Here is a 22,278-nt window from a genome sequence, read left to right as displayed (position 1 = left end):
ATGTGCCCATTGGAAACAGTATTGTTTCTCCTTTTGATTTCATTTGAGATTTGGAAATGTAGTTATGTGCAGAGATGGGTAGTCTGGAGTTTGTTTTCATGATTTAGGAATTATTTGAAACCCCCAGTTAGCACTAATTTAGTACCATATTCACCGAATGCTGTTTTGTTTCAGGGAAGCAGTTACCATGTTCAAATTGCCAACCCATCCAGTCAGTGATTGTGATGGCAAAAGCATCTTTCAAGTTAATCTCAAACAAGCTCAATTGGATCGAGAGCCAGGGATTGCGCTAGCCATGGGGGATGTCGGCGCCGCGCTCCTCAAACCATTCTGATCGAGAGCCAGGGATTGCGCTAGCCATGGGGGATGTCGGCGCCGCGCTCCTCAAACCATTCTGATCGAGAGCCAGGGATTGCGCTAGCCATGGGGGATGTCGGCGCCGCGCTCCTCAAACCATTCTGATCGAGAGCCAGGGATTGCGCTAGCCATGGGGGATGTCGGCGCCGCGCTCCTCAAACCATTCTGATCGAGAGCCAGGGATTGCGCTAGCCATGGGGGATGTCTGCGCCGCGCTCCTCAAACCATTCTGATCGAGAGCCAGGGATTGCGCTAGCCATGGGGGATGTCGGCGCCGCGCTCCTCAAACCATTCTGATCGAGAGCCAGGGATTGCGCTAGCCATGGGGGATGTCGGCGCCGCGCTCCTCAAACCATTCTGATCGAGAGCCAGGGATTGCGCTAGCCATGGGGGATGTCGGCGCCGCGCTCCTCAAACCATTCTGATCGAGAGCCAGGGATTGCGCTAGCCATGGGGGATGTCTGCGCCGCGCTCCTCAAACCATTCTGATCGAGAGCCAGGGATTGTGCTAGCCATGGGAGATGTCTGCGCCGCGCTCCTCAAACCATTCTGGCACGCCATTAGGGTTGAAGTGCAGCATTGGACATGATCTGCAACGATGCCGATGTAAACTCCAGCAGCTTTTTAGTGCTGTAGGACACATCATACAGCCAGCCTAATTTGCATCAGGGTGATCCCAAAACCAAATTGCGTACACAGGGTTTAAAAAGGTGGCCAGTCGGCGTATGTTTGAGTAGTGTCTCCGTTTGATGTTTATTTACCAGTAATACAATTAAAAGTAGTCCATCATTCATCTGAATTGTCTTAAATAATAAAAACACGTAACACTAATTTTATTTAAAATGTGTATTTACAAAAGTTCCATACAGCAAAACAAGGTAAGTTTTAAATCCTTTTCTTCTTTATTTTTCAAAACAGTACACTGATAAAAGTGACCCAAATTGTATTTTTAAAAATGATATAACCCAGTCTAACCTTCATGCATCGTTTTCATAGATACATTACTGGTTATAAGTTTTTTTTTTTTTTTTTTTTTTTTTTATTAAACAGAAAAAAGGCTGCCATTTCTGGCACTTCATAAATAAAAACCTTTTTGTTTCACAGTACTTCAGCTTTCCTCAAAAGAAAGTAAAGTACAGGCACAGCAGTATATTGCAGCTGACGATCTCTGTAACAGATTTCCAACGCCATCTCAAAAGACATAAGGTCATAGCCTACTGTAGCTGTCATGATCCCTGTTTTAAATTATAATTATCCTGACACATTTCATTTGGTCAGCCACAGTATACATCTCTTACAATTCATTTTCGCACAGAAATGATCTGTATAGCAAAAAGGCTCATGTAAGGTTTTCATACACAAGCCTAACCCTGTGCTAAAAGTTTCTTCAAAGTCACTGTGTCCCCCCTCCTGTTATCTGATAATGCTGGTAAAATCACGATATCTCCACCTTTCATTGGCGTGAAAAAGCACTCACTGTACAGTACAACCTCGCCCAGCATTTGACCGATTGTAGATTCATCAGATCAAAAATAACCAAGAAAGTAGATTAAACTCTACTAGCTGTTTTTAAACAACAACAACAAAAAGGTTTTTGGCAATAAACTAATGGATCGGATTTGGTAGACGGGATACAGTTACTTTGGGACACAGTTATAAATGTAATAATAAAGCAACTCAAAAAGTTCCCATGTAGTCTCTGTTATACCATGTTGTTGCTTTCACCGACTTTATCCACAAACTGAAAAATAAAATTGAAAAGGAGATTTCATTAGACTTAATATTATTAATAACCTTACCTAATTTACCTAATAATATTTCAAAAGATGCAATAACTTCAATTCAGTTTAATTTACCAACTTGTTCCTGACTTCTTAGTGCTAAAAGTACAGCTGGTGCATGTACTGGTTTAATGAAAGTAATTGCCCACACTGGATTCAGGTCTAATAGAGAAGGTGGTCTTGGCATTGCCGAGGAACACTAAACAGACTTGAAACAACAGGTATAAAATGTCTAGAAGAGTCCCTGTTTAGTCAGACCACGTTCTATACATAGCAGCACAGTATGGCTTTTAAATATTGACGTATTAGCAAAGGACACCTGCAATGTATAGCGGTTTCTAGCCTCCAACATAGCAGTAATAAAAAAGTACTATAGTATTTATTTTTTATGGGGGGGGGGGGGGGGGGGGGGGGTGTGCCCATTCCACAAGACATCTTTTACACACCCACTGTAGCTTTCCTTATCTTTTTATTATGTTTGCAAACATTCTTCAGGTGCTTTGACTGATTTCAGGAGCTGCTCTTCAGGTCTAGTTGCCTGGCAGAGACATATGCAACATAGGCACTGTGAAGTGTCTTTGTATCAGTGCCACTATCTAGGGCACAGCACTGTAGGAAACTTGACCCAAAGTTGCAGATCAGTAGATGGCGCTTTACTTCTATAAAGCCCATGCCTGATATCTATGGGAGGCAACTACTGGAGAACTGAAAAGCTTCTTAACACAGACCAATCAAAAGAAGAGTGTAGAAGACATTGCAGTCAGAACCATTCAGAGTGACTGCAAACATCAAAATTAAAAACACACAAATAAATTGTTTATTTGAAGCTTTTGAATTATCTTTTAAGATTCGTCCAGGGCTCATTCAACAATTTCTTTCTACATCCAAAGCATTGAAACATACTGAAAATCGTGTAGCGAGAATACTGTTAGTAGTTTTATATTGCAATACAATGCAGAGAATACTAGTAGTAGTTTTATATTGCAGTAGAATGCAGAGAATACTAATAGTAGTTTTATATTGCAATATAATGCAGAGAATACTAGTAGTAGTTTTATATTGCAGTAGAATGCAGAGAATACTAATAGTGGTTTTATATTGCAGTAGAATGCAGAGAATACTAATAGTTTTATTTTGTAGTACAATGCAGAGCGTCTGCAGTACAAGGGATGATGTCTGTAGTATAATGCTGTCATCTCTAGTCGTTGATAGCCAGAGACAGCCTAGACATTGCAGGTAAACTTTGACACTAAACATTATTAATTGGTTAACTTGGTAGCAAACAGATGTGGAGGAAAACAAAATCTACATCATGTAAAAACACATGACATGTAGAATTACTTAACATTGTGGATTATGTTATGTTGACCGGTAGTGTTAGAATTAAAATTACAGTGTCACCAGAGGAGGTAGTAGCAATCCATGCAACAGAAAAAGAGAACAACAACTAACCATTACTGGGGATCCCTGTCTCAGCCTTACGTAGGCTTTAAAAAACACACATTCAAAAATGAAATGTTAAATTAAGAACTTCGAACAGCACACAGATATCTGTATTTCATCACCGCACTGCCCTACCTGTGTCAGTTCATACTACAGAATTATTATTTCTGTCCACTTGTACATGCTTAATGCTGATCATCAGCTACACTACAAATACAACACACAAGTAACCTGGATTATGTTTACGTGCGTTTCTTGAACTGCCGTTGCAGAATACTTACCGAACTAATTCCAGGCAAATTCAACAAATATCCGAGTACTGGCACCCTTCTGATGAAACCAACAGCCACAGGAAAGAACCCCCTAAAACAGATGAAGAAAAACTCAGATCAAAGAAATATCAAATACCAGGGATGGAAACAAGAACCCCCATTGCAGAGCAGTTCCATCTATTCCTGGTTTTACTAGGACTTCAATAAGCACAGTTGAGCTTGTTACCTGTACACTGTGGCTAATCAAGCTTGTAGTAAAACCTGGAATGGGTGAAACTGCTATGCAATAGGAGTCGTGTTTCCATCACTGAATACAGCCATTAACATGTGAATCAACAACGAAAGGTGTTCAATGCACCACAGGGGGCACTGTCACATCATATCCAACACCAAAACACTGACTAGTTTGTATTTCAAAGCGTGTTCCATAAGCCAGTCATCGTAGGGATAATTAGTAACATTGGTTGTCTCTCCCTCTTACTTTCAGGTGTGAAATGTCAATTTGATGTGTGTTCCAGATAGTCAACAGGGTTTGGCCATCTGATTTATCACAGAACATTACACTAACATGACTATTTTTAAATACTTGCATATATCTTAATAAGGGAAAGGATGAACAACTTTTAAAACTACTTGGAATCTGGTTGCTCGTTCACCTGTCCACAGGCTTATTTAAAAAGGCTGCATCTGCCTTTAATCTTACCTGAACAAAAGAAAAAACCCATAAATCTCCAGAACCATTCCAACCATGGGCCAGCCAATCAGGACAATAAAGACGCCTCCCAGGAAGAAACCGGTGGCCTTCATTTTGTGCTTCTGGAAGAAAAACTTGAACGTCCTCTCCAGGCCGATGACAAAGGACAAGCCTGCCACAAACAGGATCTACAAACACGAGCAAACAAAGAAATAAAACGCAGATACAAATCCGCGTCAGCATCATCTCGGATCCAAACTTGATGCGTTATGGCTGTTCCAATTCAGAGACCTGAAAGGATCTCCAAATGTCTACCAACGAGACGAGGTTCCCTGGTGAATGACGAAACAACGCAAACATCAAGTGTTTTATTTGTAATTCCTGATGACCAGGCTTTATTGCTTTTGTGAGCTTTTAACTGGCCACACGCTATGAGAAACACTTCCAGCAGATACTCTTTAGCAATGGAAGACTTAAAGAATATCAGTTTGACTGTGCAATAAGCAGTGAAGCGGGGTGAACTGAAAAGAGTTACTGCTGTGCTGCTTCACTGAAATAGCGGAGGCTTCCTTTTTATTACGAGAATCTCTACTTCTCAGATTGAACTGTACATTGCAAGCTGTGTCTCGAGCCTCTAAACTGGGACACCACTGATAACCGCTTTCTGTGCGGGAAAACTGCATGAAACCTACTGACTCTCAACCCATATTATGCAATTACAGCTGGCTATTAGTTAGGCCAGTTGCGTTTCACAACAGACACAGTGCATATTTATGTAAATCACTAGACACAGATGCAATCACACTTGTGTTGCGTGATCACATTTCAATAACATCACACATTCGTTTGACTGGCATCATCCTCAAACTTCACCCATTGTTTGATGAAGATGGACTGCTCAGAACACCTACTGAATTAAAAAAAAAAGTATAAATAGTAATACTATTCTTCTCCATTAAATGGAGATTTAATTTATTATTAGTACAAGTTTCATTACACAGCATAATCGTGGATGACGTTAAAATTAGTGACAACCAATTTCTCAAAGCAGGGATGGGAATAAGACTCCCATTGCACAGCAGTTTGATCCATTTGTGGTTTTACTGCAAGTTTAATAAGGCACACCTGAACTTGTTACCGATACACTGGGGCTAGTGAAGCTCCTAGCAAAACCTGGAATGGGTGAAACTATTATGCAATAGGAGTCTCATTTCCATCCCAGCAAAGAAAAATAGTGTGTGCCTCGGGTCCTCCAATGACAGGGAATCCCTCCTGAATCGCATCCTGGGAAAACCCAGCTAAGTGAGTCGCTCTACAGGGAAAACTTGCAAAGCAAGCAACGTCTATATCTTACCTGAAAAGTAAGCCTTTTAGTATGACAACCCCCAATATATATTCGGTGTGATCAGCAAATGTTCCAAAACAAAAACAAAAAAGTACTTACATTCCCAATAGCTAGAAGTGCCTTGTCAAAGAACAGGATCATTCCGAAGAAAAGGAAAAACACGCCGAAGCCTGTTAATCCCATTCCGATTTCTGGAAAAACAGAAAAGACCAATGTAGTGTAAAATACGCACTGGCGACGGTGTGGAGACTATCTGACGTGCACATTGTGTATGTTCTCATCAGCGGCTTATTTTCACAGCTACATATTAAAACTCAACAGGTACAACTTCTGTGTGTGTGGGTTAAATAAAATGCAATAATAAACTACAACACACTCTGGATGGAGGGTTAATGGGTTCAATTCAACAAAACATGACTGGAACAAAGACTTGTTATCCCTGGATTAGAAGCATGGTGTGTTATTGGTTTGTATCATCCTGTGCTTTGAATGTATGTTAATCCAATGCAAATGAGTCCCCTTGCCTAAACATGCACTACTGGATGGAATTAATTTTACCCTGGAAAGGTATGCCTATTAAAGCAGCTCCCATCACAATACAGTAAACAATGAACTCCCCTAAATCAATGTACAATTTCTAATAAAAAATAAAAATAAATAAAAAGGTGGCCTTGAATGACAAAAACATTTTTGCCTTACAATAATTCGAGAACTGTCAAACGGAATAAACCATTTAAGCTGTAAACCGAATCCTATCTGTGGTTCTGCTCCCTGTGACACCGGTTTGAGTGGATTCAATTTGTAAATCCGGGTATCAAGGGCCAGTGCATTTCTCTTCAGGTTTACAAATTAACAATAAAGTACGTGTGGACTTGGCTGGAGGTTTATTTGGTCCAACTAAATATTGAACTGGTTTGAAGCACTGCTGTCGTATAGGCTACATTGTTGTAATTAACGAATCAGACTGAACTAGCCGTGGTTACTGCAATAAAACCGACTCAGCTGTGAAACAGAAAGGGCAATGCGAACTGGGAAACAGTGCTTCAGCAAACGTGGTGTATTCCATATGTTCAATGCTGTAAATACTACAATGCTAAAGACATTTGATCAGAATCGGATCATGCACAGCAGACTTGAGTAACATTTTAGAATGGTCGCTCTGAAGTTTGTTTTAAACCAGCAGCAGTTAGAAGCTTGACAAACATCCAGCAGTTTAGAAATCCAGCCTCTTATTATTACAGAACACATCTCTCCTAATAGTGTTTCAGCTCCCATTACTGGGGGCGCTGGCAAACAGTTTCCGCTATAAAAACATACAAAAACATGATACAAGTGCGTGATTTAAATACACAACAAAGGGGTACCGGTAACACCCCTTTTCATTCGCAGTTCCGCTACACTATAGTTCCACCGAGAGAGAGTGGCAACTTGCGATCGCTCGTGTAACATCATGCACACTGGCTGCCCAGGTCGTGTCTTTCAATTTACACAGAACTACTCTTCTGTCATACCGAGTCTGTTCTATATTCGCACCGCCTCTCTGTGCGTTCCAGAATCAAATGAACAGGATCACATGTGTGCTATCTTCTCAGGAAAGTAAATAATCTGTGAATTTTATTTCTTACAGCACCAACATAAACTAGGCCTCCAAGCCGGTCCTTTCATTCATCACTCAAAAACAGACAGCACACGACCACTCCCGTTTCTAATTCCCAGTTAACACTGCCCAGTACCACCAGAGCTGACTAAACTGCAAGTGCCTTACTCTGTGAATCCGACAAGGAGATCATGTTTGCAGTAGTTCGATCGAAAGCCACGCCGACACGGCAGTCCGAACCAACAGACAGGCAATTCAGCAGACTAACAGCATTCACTGCCCGCTGCACAGCAGCCGCCACGTCTTCCGGAACCACGCCACCCCGGAGGAAGCGGGGCACACATTGGTCCGGCAGGGAACTCAAGCCGTGGTAGGTTTACAGACTAAAAAATGTGAAGAAACTGCCTCCCTGTGTTCGCCATGTTGGACTGACTGGCTCAATCCTTTACAAAGAGGACCGCGCCCCTGCTAAGATCCAAAATGACGCCAGTTTCAGGCTCTCCTTGACGCCGGAATTGAGCCAATGAGAGCCCGGTAGCCCTCTGATTGGCTGGCGCCTGTGGTTACGCTTGCAGGCTCGAAGGGTTTTTGACGAGGTGCAAAGGGAAAGCGCGAGGCGGAGGAGAGGTGAGTGGATCCGCAGCTGCGGGGCTTCTGCACGCTTGCAGCATTTCACCTTTCAAACTGTGTTGCCGAGAGGGCATGCTAAGTCACCAGTGCTAGCAGTCATGTGTGCTTTGCTTTTTTTAAATTATTATTGTTAATATTATTATTATTACTGTTTGGATTGTAGTTGGATAAGGCGCGAGTGCTCGGACTTTTGTATTTTAAGAAATCTCGGCCCATCTAGCACTTCGTGTGATTTACGAGTTAATAGGCACAGTAATTAATACACGACTTTGTGAAATTAAATATCTGCTATTTTAAACTTGCAAGTCGTTGACAGGAAGTGGTAAGCTCATCGTAGAAAAAGAGAAGATGAGATCCCGTTATTGGACTAACAGAACAATACTTAATCCCAAACTTTCAAGACCTCAAAACCCTTTTCTTCCTACTTCTCAACTGAAGGGACCTGAGATATTGCAAGTTTATGGTTAATTAGCTAGTCCGATAAATTATATCGCAACTTCTTCTCTTTGTCAACTTGAAAGTGAAAGTTCGCCTCTCCAACTCTTAATTCATTAGGTGCTTTCCCGCAGTACTTGCCGTGGTGCTATTCTGAATGTGCAAAATACAACAAGCAGGCCAGGCTGCTGCTGTGGAAACCCCCCGAACTGTCAAGTGTGATCGCGCCCCACCCCTTCTCCCCCTCTACTGTACGACCGGTCAGAAATCCCCTATTTATCATGGAGGCGGGAAGCAGATCATCTTGATTGTGTTGATTTTAATACTTCATATTTAAGGTTGTATTGCTGGGGGTCGCGGGGGAGTCCGCTCCCCCACCTCTCTCGGGCAGGTAGAGCACCGCTTCCGTACTTCACGTGTAGAATATTGAACTGTTTTGCTCTCGTTAATATATGGAGATATACATGTGTATAACCCATACAAATAAGCAAAGAATACAATAGCCGTAAGAAGCCTTTGAGAAATAATAAGACCAGCTTGAATGTAGCGTGCGTGGTCTGGAAAAGCAGTGGGGATAATGTAGAGATGTGAAGGGAACCAGTGTTAACGCTGTAGTAATTGGACCAGTTCATTTATTTAAAAGATGCATCTCAATCACAGCAAGCAAATAAAGTGTACCTGTGACCTTATACTTTTTTGCAAACGGATGCACTTCTGTTTCAAAACCTCAGTGTCATTCACTTTTATAAGCGGATGCAATATGACAGTGAGACAAGCCATTCAATATACCAGAAGAGGGAGTAGTGTTACGCATAGGTTTGATAATACTAATGACAGCGTTTAATCATGTGTCTATATGTGTATGAAACTAGTTGTGACAATATGTACAGTATATGTGTGTTTATCTTTAATATAAATAGCTGTAAGTCTAATTGCTTTACAATAATACCTCGATACCTGATACCTGTCTGAATTTGTAATAAATTGGTACTGAACTGCAGGCGGAGTGGTAGGGTTGAGGAGGCGGGGGGGGGGGGGGGGGGGGGGGGGGGGGGTACATGTAGCACTACACCACTGTTTGAATTGACCTTTCCACACCCCTAATATGATTGATACTGGAGACCTTCTGACTTAATGGTTTGTTATGAACCCAAAGCCCCCCCCCCCAAATTCCTGAGTTAATTAATTCATTCAAATGGTTCCCTCTGTATTTCCTCTCCTCTATTCCTGAGTTAATAAATTCATTTGAATGGTTCCCTCTGTATTTCCCCTCCTCTATTCCTGAGTTAATAAATTCATTTGAATGGTTCCCTCTGTATTTCTCCTCCTCTATTCCTGAGTTAATAAATTCATTTGAATGGTTCCCTCTGTATTTCTCCTCCTCTATTCCTGAGTTAATAAATTCATTCGAATGGTTCCCTCTGTATTTCCCCTCCTCTATTCCTGAGTTAATAAATTCATTCGAATGGTTCCCTCTGTATTTCTCCTCCTCTATTCCTGAGTTAATAAATTCATTTGAATGGTTCCCTCTGTATTTCTCCTCCTCTATTCCAGAGTTAATAAATTCATTTGAATGGTTCCCTCTGTATTTCTCCTCCTCTATTCCTGAGTTAATAAATTCATTTGAATGGTTCCCTCTGTATTTCTCCTCCTCTATTCCTGAGTTAATAAATTCATTTGAATGGTTCCCTCTGTATTTCCCCTCCTCTATTCCAGAGTTAATAAATTCATTTGAATGGTTCCCTCTGTATTTCTCCTCCTCTATTCCTGAGTTAATAAATTCATTTGAATGGTTCCCTCTGTATTTCTCCTCCTCTATTCCTGAGTTAATAAATTCATTTGAATGGTTCCCTCTGTATTTCTCCTCCTCTATTCCTGAGTTAATAAATTCATTTGAATGGTTCCCTCTGTATTTCTCCTCCTCTATTCCTGAGTTAATTTTGGAGGCCATACCTATCAGGCCAGAGCAGCTAATTTATGGAATTTGGTGCCAGTGGAACTTAGAACCTCTTCTAGCCTTAAGTTTAGAAAGCAATTAAACTTTGCTTCATCAAAAAACATTTGTGTAACTTTAGAGAAGGTGGAATGGTTTCAATAATTTAATGCATGATTTGAAAGTGTGTAATTTTGTGCAATATATTTACATTGTACTGTACTGTGTGTTTGTATGTTATGATGTAATGTGTTTTTATATATGGTACTGTATGTTAAATGATTTCAGTGTTTTGTGCCTTGTACAGTGCTCCGATGCCAATTGGCAAGTGGCGCTATATAAAAATAAAAAATAAAATAAATAAGTAAAGACATAGAGTGGAGAGGGACCCATGGATCACATTTGATGGGTGTAGTGAAGATGTGATTTTGAATGTCTCTGCTTTGTAGTGGTGTGTTTGATTGAGCAGTCAGTTTATAAGAGTGTGTTTGGAACGGAGGTTATACTGAACATTGATAGGATACTCTGTTCAGTTCTTCAGTTGGATGGGTCTTCTTCCAAGCTGTCAACTGGGGTTTCACTGCTCCAGCAATCCTGTAGACCAGTAGCTCTCCTTTATAGTGACAGTCTTAGAGAATGTAAGCAGCAGCAGTACAGTATATCAGGACTGCACTTAACAGCCTCCTTCTCTGCACTGGACTGGAGCACGAGGGGAGAGGGCACATTACCTTAAAAGGTCATTTGCTTGTCACTGTATTAAACGTCCTGTAATATATTTATATGCAGTTGAAAAATGAACAAAGACCTAAGTGCTTTTTAAAATGTTTTTTCCATAGTGTATTTGAGGACCTGAATGTTCATAGTTCAGATTGGTGTTTGAAATGGCCGATACTGCTGGTAGGTAACTTTCTTAATCTTTTTTTTTTTTTTTTAATTCTTTTTAGAGTTGAAAAAGAAACAATGCCTAATATGTACATAATGTGTAGACTTTGTTTAGATGTGCAGGATTTATAGGGGGGGGGGGGCAGTTTCAGAGTGATGGGAGTCACAAGATTGTGTTTCTGAAAATGTTCTGTGTCTTGCAGAGATATTGCAGGAGTTGGACTCCATTGAGAATGAACTGAAGGCAGTGGAGCTACAGATTAGTGATCTTCAAGAACGTCAGAGGGAACTGAATGCCAGCAAGGACAGCTTGCAGAAGAAGCTGAAACAGTGCAAAAAGGGTGCAGGGCCAAGCAAAAAGGAAGAGGTGGACTCACAAAGCTTCACTAAGCAAGGTTTTTATTATGTTGCTTGTTGTTAAACCTAGCTCATTTATATGCAGCGTATATATATATATATAGTTTGCATGCGTAAACGTTTGTTGCTGTAAATATGTATGTAGTGAGACAATCGCAAAATGAAGGTGCCGCAGTTATGTCATGTTTTACAGTATTTGCTTGACTGCTTATTTTCCCAGATTTCCCATGGTCCAAGAAGGTTGAGAAAGCTCTCGGAATGTTCAAACTGTCCGCATTCCGGCCCCTGCAGCTCGAGACCATCAACATCACCATGTCTGGGAGGGACGTGTTCCTGATCATGCCCACCGGAGGAGGGAAGAGTCTGTGCTACCAGCTGCCAGCGAGCTGCTCCGAGGGTACTGTCTGTGCACGCCATTCCTCGCAATGTCCACTGCAGCGTCTGTTTAATATTCACTCTTGTCGTTCTGCTTAGTTTTCATTCTGACTGAGACAAAGCTGGTTTATCCTGATGCCACACTGTAAATGAACTTCCTGTCCAGCATGTGTTAAGACCCCACCTGCCGCACACAGAGCCCTAGTGTGTGAAGCCCAGGTTGGCTGTGCAGGTAGTAAACTGTGATGTGGTGCCAGGATGAATCGGTTCACAGTGGATTAGAAGGGACTTGTATGAATGTATAAAGTAGACAGTGTTGGAGGGGTTGCCAAGGTAGATTTGTATTCTCAGTTTCCAAATACAGTTTCCACATTTTAGATAATCAGTGTAAATGGGGATGTAATGATAGTGTTACTGGTAATTTTTAAGCAGGTACATATACAGTGGTTTGCAGAAGTATTCACCCCCTGCAAAGTTTTCACATTTTGTTGGCACCTGAACATACACCATGACGCTTTCAAATTAGGCTTTACATGTAGAATCTACACAAACTACTCCACATTGATAAAGTTAAAAAATGCTATAGTATACAAATAAGTAAGATTTACAGAGAAAAACAGATTAATCTCAGTTGCATAAGTATTCAACCACTTTGCTACTGCAGCCCTAAATCAGCTCAGGTGCAAATGATTTGTTTGAAAGGCCACAAAATTAGTGAAATGGTTTCAGCCTGTGTGTACTCAAAGTGGTTTAACTTGTAGATAATTTCCCTCAGGTATATAAAGAATTTCAAGCTGCAACATACATAGTGATCCAACAAAGCAACCATGAAGACCATGGAGCTTTTGAAACAAGTCAGGTATAAAGTGGTAGAGAGGCACAGAGCAAGAGAAGAGTACAAGAAAATTTCAAAGGTGCTGATTATCCCTCTCAGCACAGTGAAGCCTGTCATTAAGAAGTGGAAGATGCATCATACCATCCAGAAACTACGCAGATCAAGTCGCCCTCCCAAACTGAGCATCCAGGCAAGCAGGAAACTGGTTCGAGATGTCTCTCTAAAGCCAACAAGTTTTGCTGACATTTAACCTCCCCTCATATAACAGTGTTCAGTTTAACCACTACAGCTTTGAATAAAAAAAGTTTGTTTGAAAAGCTGTGCATACATGATTTGTAATTCAGTAAAATGTGACATTATTGGTAGGGGGTGAAAACTTCTGCAGACCACTGCGTTTATTTTAAACACATGTTCTTGGTGGAACTGTGTAAAATAACGAAGCATGCTTTTTCTGCAGGGTTTACCTTGGTAATTGCTCCACTGGTTTCTTTGATAGAGGACCAGCTTATAGGTTTGGAGAAGTTTGGGATTTCAGCAGCCACGATTAATACATCTAGCTCAAAGGTAATCTTGTATCCATTTATATTTCTGTGAAGATTGGGACTGAGGCTGGAGCAAAGCAGAAATGTGTGTGTTTTTTTTCCCCCAGGAACATGTTAAATCGGTTCAGAATGCGATGCTTGACAAGACGTCCGATATGAAACTGCTGTACGTCACCCCTGAGAAAATTGCAAAAAGCAAAATGTTCATGTCCACCCTGGAAAAAGCTTACCATGCTGGCCGGCTGACACGCATTGCAGTGGATGAGGTGCACTGCTGCAGCCAGTGGGGACATGACTTCAGACCAGGTACCCATGATGGTTGGGGTTAGGGTGCTCCATGATGATGAGGATTAAGAGGCTGGCATTCCTTAAAGGAACCATGTTAGTCTAGTAAATGCTTTTCTCTCCCATAGCCATCAATAACAAAGCAGTGGGGTCTCAGGTCATTGTTCTAGCGCGTGTGTTGATGCGTTTGCACAAGATGTTGTTGTCGAAACGACTCAGGATATTTATTGTGACCTCTCAATACAGATATTCTTCAGCTGGAAGTATTGAGTGTGCGATTATTTTATTCTGATGTGTTTGCTCTTTCCATGTGGTTTGTAAACCACCTTCTGTTTGAATATCCAGACTACAAGGTCCTTGGTATCCTGAAACGGCAGTTCCCAAGCGTTCCTTTGATCGGACTGACTGCGACTGCCACCAAGAGCGTGCTCAAGGACTGCGAGGAAATCCTGTGCCTCAAAGATACTATTACGCTGTCTGCCTCATTCAATAGACCCAACCTTTATTATGAGGTGTGTTAAAATTAATACATAAATACTGTGAATAAATCATCTTCAGATCCAGCTCCACAAGTTGGGTGCTTTTTTCTTTAATGTGTCAAAGATCAATGAACATGAAGCACTATTTCAGCAATCGGCACTGATGGGGAGCTTTTCATTTAGAAATTATACATGGTAGGTTTTTGATACTGCAACCTAGCTGCCTCCACTTGCATTCGTTCTTGGTAATAATAACCTACTGTGTATTATTTCCAATGAAAACACCAATGTCCATATGCTGTGTATATTAGGACCTCTAAGTTTGTGAGACTGTTTATTTAGACACCCAACATGCTCAATTGGACTGAGATCAGGGGATTGCGGTGGCCATGGAAGATGATTAAGTGTATGTCAGGGGTGGCCAAACTGCATTTTTCTTGCAGTTCAAGTATGGCTCCCAGTGAAATGCTGACACTTTGCGACTTGAATGAACTGAAGAAAGAGCAACAAAAATGAAGAGGGAAAACAAAAATAAACACAAGATGTTTATTATTTGTGTTCTCTATGTTCATTCATGTTAATTATTCTTTCTTCTCTCCTGTTTCTTTGAGCCTGCATGTTCCCTGCAAGGTATTTCACCACTGTCCACACCGCTCGCTGGCACATGCAGATTTCGATCGAGTGAAAGCAGTTGAAAGTAAATTTCATAATTTTGAATGAAGTGCTTGTTTGTTATGTAGAGACCATGGCATTGAGCAAACCCACCATGAGTAATAAATGCATGAGGCTTTAAACCAGACTGGGGGAAAGAGTTTGCTTTCACTGGAAACAGCGTAAACCTGTTCCATTGCCATCTGGGTACAACTGCAGCATTGTTTGGTGGATCTGAACAACGCCAAAGTGAAACGAGTCATTGGAGGAGTATCCCAGGAAAACCTTCCCCACACCAGGGCAATGCCAAATCCAATCAGGTGGACGAGTCCTAATAAAGTGTCCAGGCCAGGTGTGTGTTCTGGCTTTTTGGTCTGCTTTTTCTTATTGCTGAACATTGCCTTTGCTAATTTATAGGTACGTCTGAAACCGTCAAGCACTGAAGATTTCACTGAAGACATTGTGAAACTAATCAATAAGAGATACAAAGATCAGTCAGGTACAGTACATATCCACAATAATAAAAACAATCAATGTTGTGGATTTATTGTATTTTAATAAAGGTACTGTTTATTAGTGGAAGTCAACTGGAGTGCATGTTCTATCCTCAGTTATTTTTACATGGTGTCTGTATTGTATACATAATATCCAGCAGCCTCTGTCTTGGAATTTTAAAGAAATTGAATTTTCCACAGGTATCATTTACTGCTTTTCCCAGAAGGACTCTGAGTACGTCTCTGTAAATCTGCAGAAAATGGGAATAAAGGCCAGGCCTTACCATGCCAACATGGAAGCTACTGAGAAGTCCAGTGTGCATAAAGAGTGGACTGAGAACAAAATCCAGGTACTGTGGCTCGCATGTGTGGAAGTGTCTAATAGCCGTGCCGCTGATTGCAGCTGCTGGTAGCAAGCTGTTCATTTAAGAGTCCTTTTAATGTGAATCAAAGCAGTTATTAATCAGACTGGAAAAGCCCTCGCTCACTCACTCACTTAGTTGTGAATCCTGTTCATTGATATCCAGAGAGGGAGTGGGGGTTAAAGTAAACCTGGCCCCCATCGAATTCCCTATTAATGTTGAGAAACTCTTCTGTAGTAATAGAACATTCGTTTGTGCATTGTTCCCTTTGCATGATGTCTTTTTTTTGATGCAGTCATTTATAGATTCTGATATTTGGTCATTTTAGCTCCCGAGTACATTTCAAGCAGTGTCTGTATAGTAGAATACAAGTCCCAGTGCTACAGGTAACTGGTCCTGGTCTTGTCTATGCCTGTGCCCTGCTAGTTATAGCAGGGTTTATAAAGCTATTTATATATATATATATATATATATATATATATATATATATATAAATATATATTATATATAAAATCTTGCATAGTTTTGTTAAATAACTACATTTGAAACTCACTCACTCACTCTTGAATCCTGCTGACTGATATCCATAAGAATGTTCAAAAATGTAGTTGGAAAACTGAGCCAAAAAGTTACACCGCAAGTAATTTCTACATGTTCTGTAGACTGAACACAGAAGAGAAATTACAAACATTGCAACTTGAAGCTGATTTATTTTGCTGCCTTTTGTTGCTTTCTCTCTTGTTTTGCAAGGCGAATAAATGAGTTCCAAACTATGCAGCATCCAATGCAGCACCAAATTAACTGCATCAAAAACAACAGCACTCAGAACTGCAGCGAATGCTGAGTCGAGAGATTGGTTTTTATCTGTTCAAGTTGTAGCATATTACTGTCAAAACAATTGAGTGAGGTTAACTACATGTGATATGTTTCCTTGTAGGTTGTGGTGGCAACAGTAGCCTTTGGAATGGGGATTGATAAGCCTAACGTGAGGTTTGTTATTCATCATACAATGAGCAAATCTATGGAGAATTACTACCAGGAGAGCGGCCGTGCAGGTACTAAAATCTCGCTTGCTGAAAATCAAATCTCTGAAAGGGCTATTGTGATAGATCTCTGGACTGGTTTAAATGTGTCAGTTCACACTCAGTTCAGCCAGGAAGATGCATATTGCGATCGCGCCTACCTGCAGGTTCTTTAGGTGCAGAGGGGCAATTGCTTGGCCGGAGGAACTGAGGTGGCCCATTGGTCTTCAGTCCTCCTGGGTCGGTACATGGGTAACAGAGATGGGGGTGACATTAAAAACTGCAGAAGATAATAAAGCCTGGCACTAACAAGCTACAGCTGAACATAGGCACATGTTTTCAAATGGATCTTCTACACTGTGGCTTGGTTTTTGTATTCGGCTGACCTGATGCACTATGTTGTGTCCTTCCTGGTCAATCACTTTGTGTTTTCAGCCTTGCACGAAGCAGCTAAGTGTTTGTTTGACGGCGCTCCACCTCCCTCTTGCACAAGTTAGAAATACATGACACTTCTTAATAAGCCTCAAAATACGTTATGTTTAGAACGGAATTCCTGCTCTGACACATGATTGACATGCCTCTGCAACACTGAGGAAGGTTCTGACAATGAGCATCCCTGGTTAACATCTTTAGTAACAGTGTCAGAGTCCTGAAAGGTGCTCTGCTGAATTCAGGGGACTGGCCTTCATCGCAAAGGGATATGATGCTGTACATGTAAACGAGTGCAAGATGAGTTCAGTTTTTCTTTATTTTATTGTTTTGTATTTGTAGGTCGAGATGACAGGAATGCAGATTGCATTTTGTACTATGGTTTTGTAGACATCTTTAAAGTAAGTTCCATGGTTGTAATGGAGAAAGTAGGGCAAGAGAAGCTCTACCAAATGGTGTCCTACTGCCAGGATGCAAGCAGGTACCGTATAGAATAATTCCCTCATGCTTTGCAAATCAAGGAAAGTATATATTCATTAGTTTATAATAAATGTGTTTTTGCTTGTTTAATTTAAACATTCAATGTACTGTTCACAAATATAAATTAGTGGAAGTATAAACTTTTTTTTTTTTAATGTTTGAGTGTTCCTTTAAATTTTAAATAAATGTTCTTTAATTTTGAATTAGCTGGAAATATAAAAGAGAAACACTCCACTGTAGTCGTTTCTGAATTATGTCTCTTGCGTGATTCAGTATCTTTTTGATGGAGTCATTTTCCAGTTCTGTTATATGAAGGAGTCGGGGTTGGTATCAGCTCCTTCTTTTCAATTCCCATTCCCTTATAATCATTTCCAGCACATCATTGATCAAAATTACAATGCGCAGTGCTCTGTAAAAATGAGCTTCTCACAGTGGCAACACATTTTGGTTTTTTTTAGTAGGTTATTTTTTTAATGGCAAAGGGGGGAAGTCAGTATGAATTGAATCACCATTTCCAGTGTTTACTGGCAGTACACCAATTTCATTTTTTGTATCGGGGGGGGGGGGGGTATAAGTTTTTATCAGTTAAAACCAAAAATCAGAAGCCCTGAATATAAATTCCAGTTCCTTCGAAATGGAATTGAAGAACAGGAATATGAAGATGACATTTTTGCCACTGAATACATTTCAAGCAGTGATCGAATACATGGCCCAGCACTAATATCTTTATACAGTGCATAATAAAACATTTCAACCATGCAATGAAACAATATTAATTTGGTGTCTTGCTCCCAGGTGTCGCCGTGTGCTGATAGCAAAGCATTTTGATGAAGTGTGGGATACAAAGCATTGCAACAAGATGTGTGATCAATGCCGTCATAATCCGTGTGAGTTTCTGCAATGCATCACCTGCACTGTTTCTTTCAAATCATGTCCTCTGGTGTGTTTGCAAGACTTGCATATTTTGATTGCCAGTGTCTTTTGCATTTTACCAATAGACAGTATCATAGTGAGAGTGGCTGCTGTGTGTGCAAGCATATGGACTCCTCTGCCCTACTCCACACATAACTAGTGCTAAATTAAGAAGCACAGAAAGAAGCTTAAATGAAATGTCTTTTTTTAGTGTCTTTGATAAGTCCAGGTCCTGTAGCGAATATCAATGTAAAAATGCATTTTGATTTATATACTTGCATGACTGGGTGTGGTGAAGTGTGAAGGCTCTCAATGTTTCCATGCTGAGTTTGAACATTACTAGACATTAGCCTTGCAGAGCTGGTTGTGGTGCTTGTTACATCAGGCATGGCAAAAGGAAAAAAGTCAAGACATTTGAAATACTTTAAAAGTGTAATAATGACAGTGCATCTTCCTGAGTACTGTATATATTACTGTCACTTTGTAGGTCTCACATTTACCATTATGAAAGACACACACAATATGGTAAATATGTTTGATTTGATTCATTTTTTCCTGCATGAAGGAAGGTATTCATTGGTTTCTGGGTATTACCTCTATAAAAGTTTACCCCCCTATATTTTTTTACTGTCATTTTTCAGTTTTCCCTCCATGCTTTCCCCATGGTTACACTACACATTAACCGTAGCTATGTTTATTGATATGCTTTACCAGACCTTGCTGGCCTTTACAGTGCTTACCTATACTATACCATACTTTGACTATGCGTTATTACACCTTGCTGTGCTTTCACTGTGGGGAAACTTTTATAAGGATAGAGAGATACTTACATATATATATATATATATATATATATATATATATATATATATATATATATATATATATATATATATATATATATATAGAACTCATTGCTCTCCTGAAGTCATTGTAATTGCTAAGAGTGAAAAAGTAGAATTAACAGATGGCACGCTTTTTATTTTTGAGTGGTCCTTGTTCCTTCCAGCCTCGGAGTCGGTGGACGTGGCAGACCACTGCAGGGACCTGCTTCAGATCCTACAGCAGGCTCAGCAGATGGATGAGAAGCTGACTCCTCTGAAGACCATCGATTCCTGGATGGGGAAGGGAGCTGCCAAGCACAGAGTCCTGGGCGTGCCTCCGTCCAGCCTCCCTAGACTGGAGATGGAGATGGTCATCGCTCACCTGCTGGTGCAGCAGTATCTCAGGTGCACACTTTGACACACGCAGCTCGTGCCTCTTTGATAGCATACAGTAGATATGTCACACTGCCGTTTAACAACGCCTAGGCATTGAGCACAACGGAGCGATTTCATTTCAAAGCTTCGTTCAGGCTTCACCAACTGCCTTTAATTTAGTACCATCTGCAAGTTTATAAGGGAAGCCACCAAGGACTAAATCACACATTACCTTGTTGCTTCTGAGATCCCCGAATCATCACTTCTGTTTAGCAATAAAAAGTTTTCAAGCATCCATTTTTTTATGTCGGCAAGTCATGTGCTCAAAATATTTACAGCTGTGGTGTCGCCCTGTTTCAGTGGTAATTATAGCTGTGCATCATCAGTGTAACAATGAAAATGAACCCAGTAGCTACACATAACTTTGCCCATAGGCAGCATATACAAAGAAGACAGAGTTGAGTTGAGAGCCCGTTGGGACCCCATATGTAACCTTTAACAAAAAAGAGGTCTCCTCTATTTTATCAGATTGCAACCTGTTTGAGAGATAGGATTCAAACCAAGACAGAATACAACCTGACAATCCTACCACATTTTCAAGGCGATCAATTAAAACAGAATGATCAATAGTGTGAAACGCAGCACTTCAACCTAATAGTATAAGAGCCGAAGGTGTGCCCATGTCAGAGGATAACAACACATCATTAACCACTCTAAGTGCTGTCTCAGTGCTATGATAAGGACAAAACTCAGACTGAAATTTCTCGTATGTTTTGAACTGCAAGAAATTTGTTAAGTTGCTCGGCAACTACTCTCTCTAAAACTTTAGACAGAAATGGAAGATTTGAAGTAGGCCTGTAGCTATTAAAAACATTACTCCAAAGTTTTGTATATATTATGAATTTTACCTTCGGTTTCAAAAAAGAAAATGTGCGTGCGTGCGTGCGTGCGTGCGTGCGAGCGTGCGAGTGTGCGTGCGTGCGTGCGTGCGTGCGTATATAATATATTTTTTCTTCCAACTTTTCCAGAGAGGATTTTAGTTTTACTCCATATGCTACAATTTCCTACATCAAATTGGGGCAGAAAGCTGATCTGCTGAAGAACAAGAAGCACAAGATTATGATGCAAATGAAGAAGTTCACAAGCGTTGATGCAGTAAGTCTTTGTGATCGATCCTGCTCCAGACTGAACTCTCGTCCCTCTCTGAAGCTGCTATCTGTACCTGTCCTGTTAGAACTTCAGTAGTTATTCATGTTTCGGTCACATTACAATGTCACCAAAAAAAAAAAAAGAAACAGCGCTAACTCAATAATTCCAGTAGATCTTTCCCAATATTTATTACCTTCGCTGTGTTAACAAAACCAAACACATTCTGCTAAAAGTCATTTGTTGTTTTTCTGTTTTGTAACTGCAGTGTGGAAAAATTGTCCATATATCTTAACCTTATGTTTGCCTAACACTTTACAATTCTATATTTATAGTTAGATGTGACCTTAAACTGTAGTATGTATTTTTTTCCTTGTAAAACTGTTTATTAGTTTGGTGCTTTTTGATTCTATACTCAATTTCTTTTCTCTTTCTCCCTCTCTTATACTTACTTTATGACTCTGCTACCTTAACGGACCGTTGCGAGAATGTGAGCAGGTTTTTTTTTTTTTTAATTAAGTGTGCCCAATCCAATTTGGAATGTCCAGTTATTCTTTTCCCTGTCAGCATAGCAATTCCCCACACAGCACAGGGACCTGAAGGTTCAGTGGCGTCCTCCGATCCCACGACAGAGCCACGTCCAGGAGCTCGTGAGTGGATGTCAACGTGCTGCCGGCCCCAGCCCTGCAGGTGTCCCCTGAGCTCACCGGGCTCCTGGCCAGTAAGGTCCACTGCAGCACGAGGAGGAGAAACGGTCCTTGACGGTTTTGCCTCCCTAACCTCCAGGAGCGCCAGAGCCAATGCAATGCTCCTTTCAGAATCCCCAGCGAAGTCCTCTGGCTCCGCACAGCCAGGATGCGAACCTACGCTCCCCCATGTGACTCACCCTGAACACCATGCGGCCGTGCTTTTATCTGGAGAGCTACTCAGGGACTCCTTGCAGGTTTATTTGTGTCTTCTGTATCTCTTATGAGATTGAGACTGCTTACGATCCTGGTCATAGTTTTTGTATTTTCAGGAACTGGTGGTGGGAGAATTTACATTTAAGTGTTTTTATACCAGCAGTCTAGTAAAATAGGATTTTTTGTTTTATTTTTACAGCCAGATGAGGTTGATTTATTTATGATCTTTACTTACGCTGAAAATGACAAATTTGTATTTTGTCTTGTATTTAAAATGGTATTTGGTTAAGGGTACTGTAATTTCATGCTTGATTTTTCTATACCTTGGACATCATTTGCCTGATTGTATTGTAAATCACAAACTTGACAGGAATTATTGCTAGCAAGATATTGTCAGGCTTCTGTTGCACTGTAACTGCTGATTTAATGACGGAAAACT

The 22,278-nt window shown here is 40.7% G+C and overlaps 2 protein-coding genes across 3 annotated transcripts in view; one reads left to right on the top strand and one right to left on the bottom strand.

Annotated features, from left to right (window-relative positions):
* Positions 1-1,372: 1,372 nt before the first annotated feature.
* On the bottom strand, positions 1,373-7,809 carry LOC121320112 (vesicle transport protein GOT1B). The gene is made up of 5 exons (XM_041258346.1): positions 7,658-7,809; positions 5,992-6,083; positions 4,557-4,735; positions 3,863-3,944; positions 1,373-2,098 (listed from the first exon to the last, which is right to left on the bottom strand). Exons 1-5 carry the CDS (start codon positions 7,680-7,682, stop codon positions 2,060-2,062), a joined length of 417 nt encoding a protein of 138 aa, XP_041114280.1. The 5' UTR covers positions 7,683-7,809; the 3' UTR covers positions 1,373-2,059.
* Positions 7,810-8,029: 220 nt separating this feature from the next.
* The window catches only part of LOC121320109 (ATP-dependent DNA helicase Q1-like), a 39,628-nt gene continuing 25,379 nt past the window's right edge, over positions 8,030-22,278 (top strand). For both annotated transcript variants that reach the window (XM_041258336.1, XM_041258337.1), the window contains exons 1-14: positions 8,030-8,116; positions 11,324-11,384; positions 11,573-11,764; positions 11,947-12,123; positions 13,394-13,500; positions 13,586-13,784; positions 14,109-14,275; positions 15,311-15,392; positions 15,589-15,737; positions 16,687-16,804; positions 17,543-17,681; positions 18,476-18,567; positions 19,602-19,821; positions 20,820-20,946. In XM_041258336.1, the coding sequence (XP_041114270.1) occupies positions 11,369-11,384; positions 11,573-11,764; positions 11,947-12,123; positions 13,394-13,500; positions 13,586-13,784; positions 14,109-14,275; positions 15,311-15,392; positions 15,589-15,737; positions 16,687-16,804; positions 17,543-17,681; positions 18,476-18,567; positions 19,602-19,821; positions 20,820-20,946 (1,785 nt within the window). In that variant the 5' untranslated portion in view covers positions 8,030-8,116; positions 11,324-11,368. The remainder of the gene's footprint in view (positions 8,117-11,323; positions 11,385-11,572; positions 11,765-11,946; positions 12,124-13,393; positions 13,501-13,585; positions 13,785-14,108; positions 14,276-15,310; positions 15,393-15,588; positions 15,738-16,686; positions 16,805-17,542; positions 17,682-18,475; positions 18,568-19,601; positions 19,822-20,819; positions 20,947-22,278) is intronic.

The sequence above is a fragment of the Polyodon spathula genome, chromosome 8 (assembly GCF_017654505.1).
Source record: "Polyodon spathula isolate WHYD16114869_AA chromosome 8, ASM1765450v1, whole genome shotgun sequence".
Taxonomy (NCBI): domain Eukaryota; kingdom Metazoa; phylum Chordata; class Actinopteri; order Acipenseriformes; family Polyodontidae; genus Polyodon; species Polyodon spathula.
The sequence above is the reverse complement of the archived record's forward strand: the minus strand, read 5'-3'. Positions and strand labels throughout refer to the sequence as shown.

Excerpts from the sequence above, each read along its gene's own strand:
- LOC121320112 (XM_041258346.1), bottom strand. The coding sequence starts at position 7,682 with ATGATCTCCTTGTCGGATTCACAGA. Across the intron at positions 6,084-7,657 it reads CTCCTTGTCGGATTCACAGA|AAATCGGAATGGGATTAACA; the intron begins GTAAGGCACTTG and ends CTGTTTTTCCAG. Across the intron at positions 2,099-3,862 it reads ATTTGCCTGGAATTAGTTCG|TTTGTGGATAAAGTCGGTGA; the intron begins GTAAGTATTCTG and ends TTTATTTTTCAG.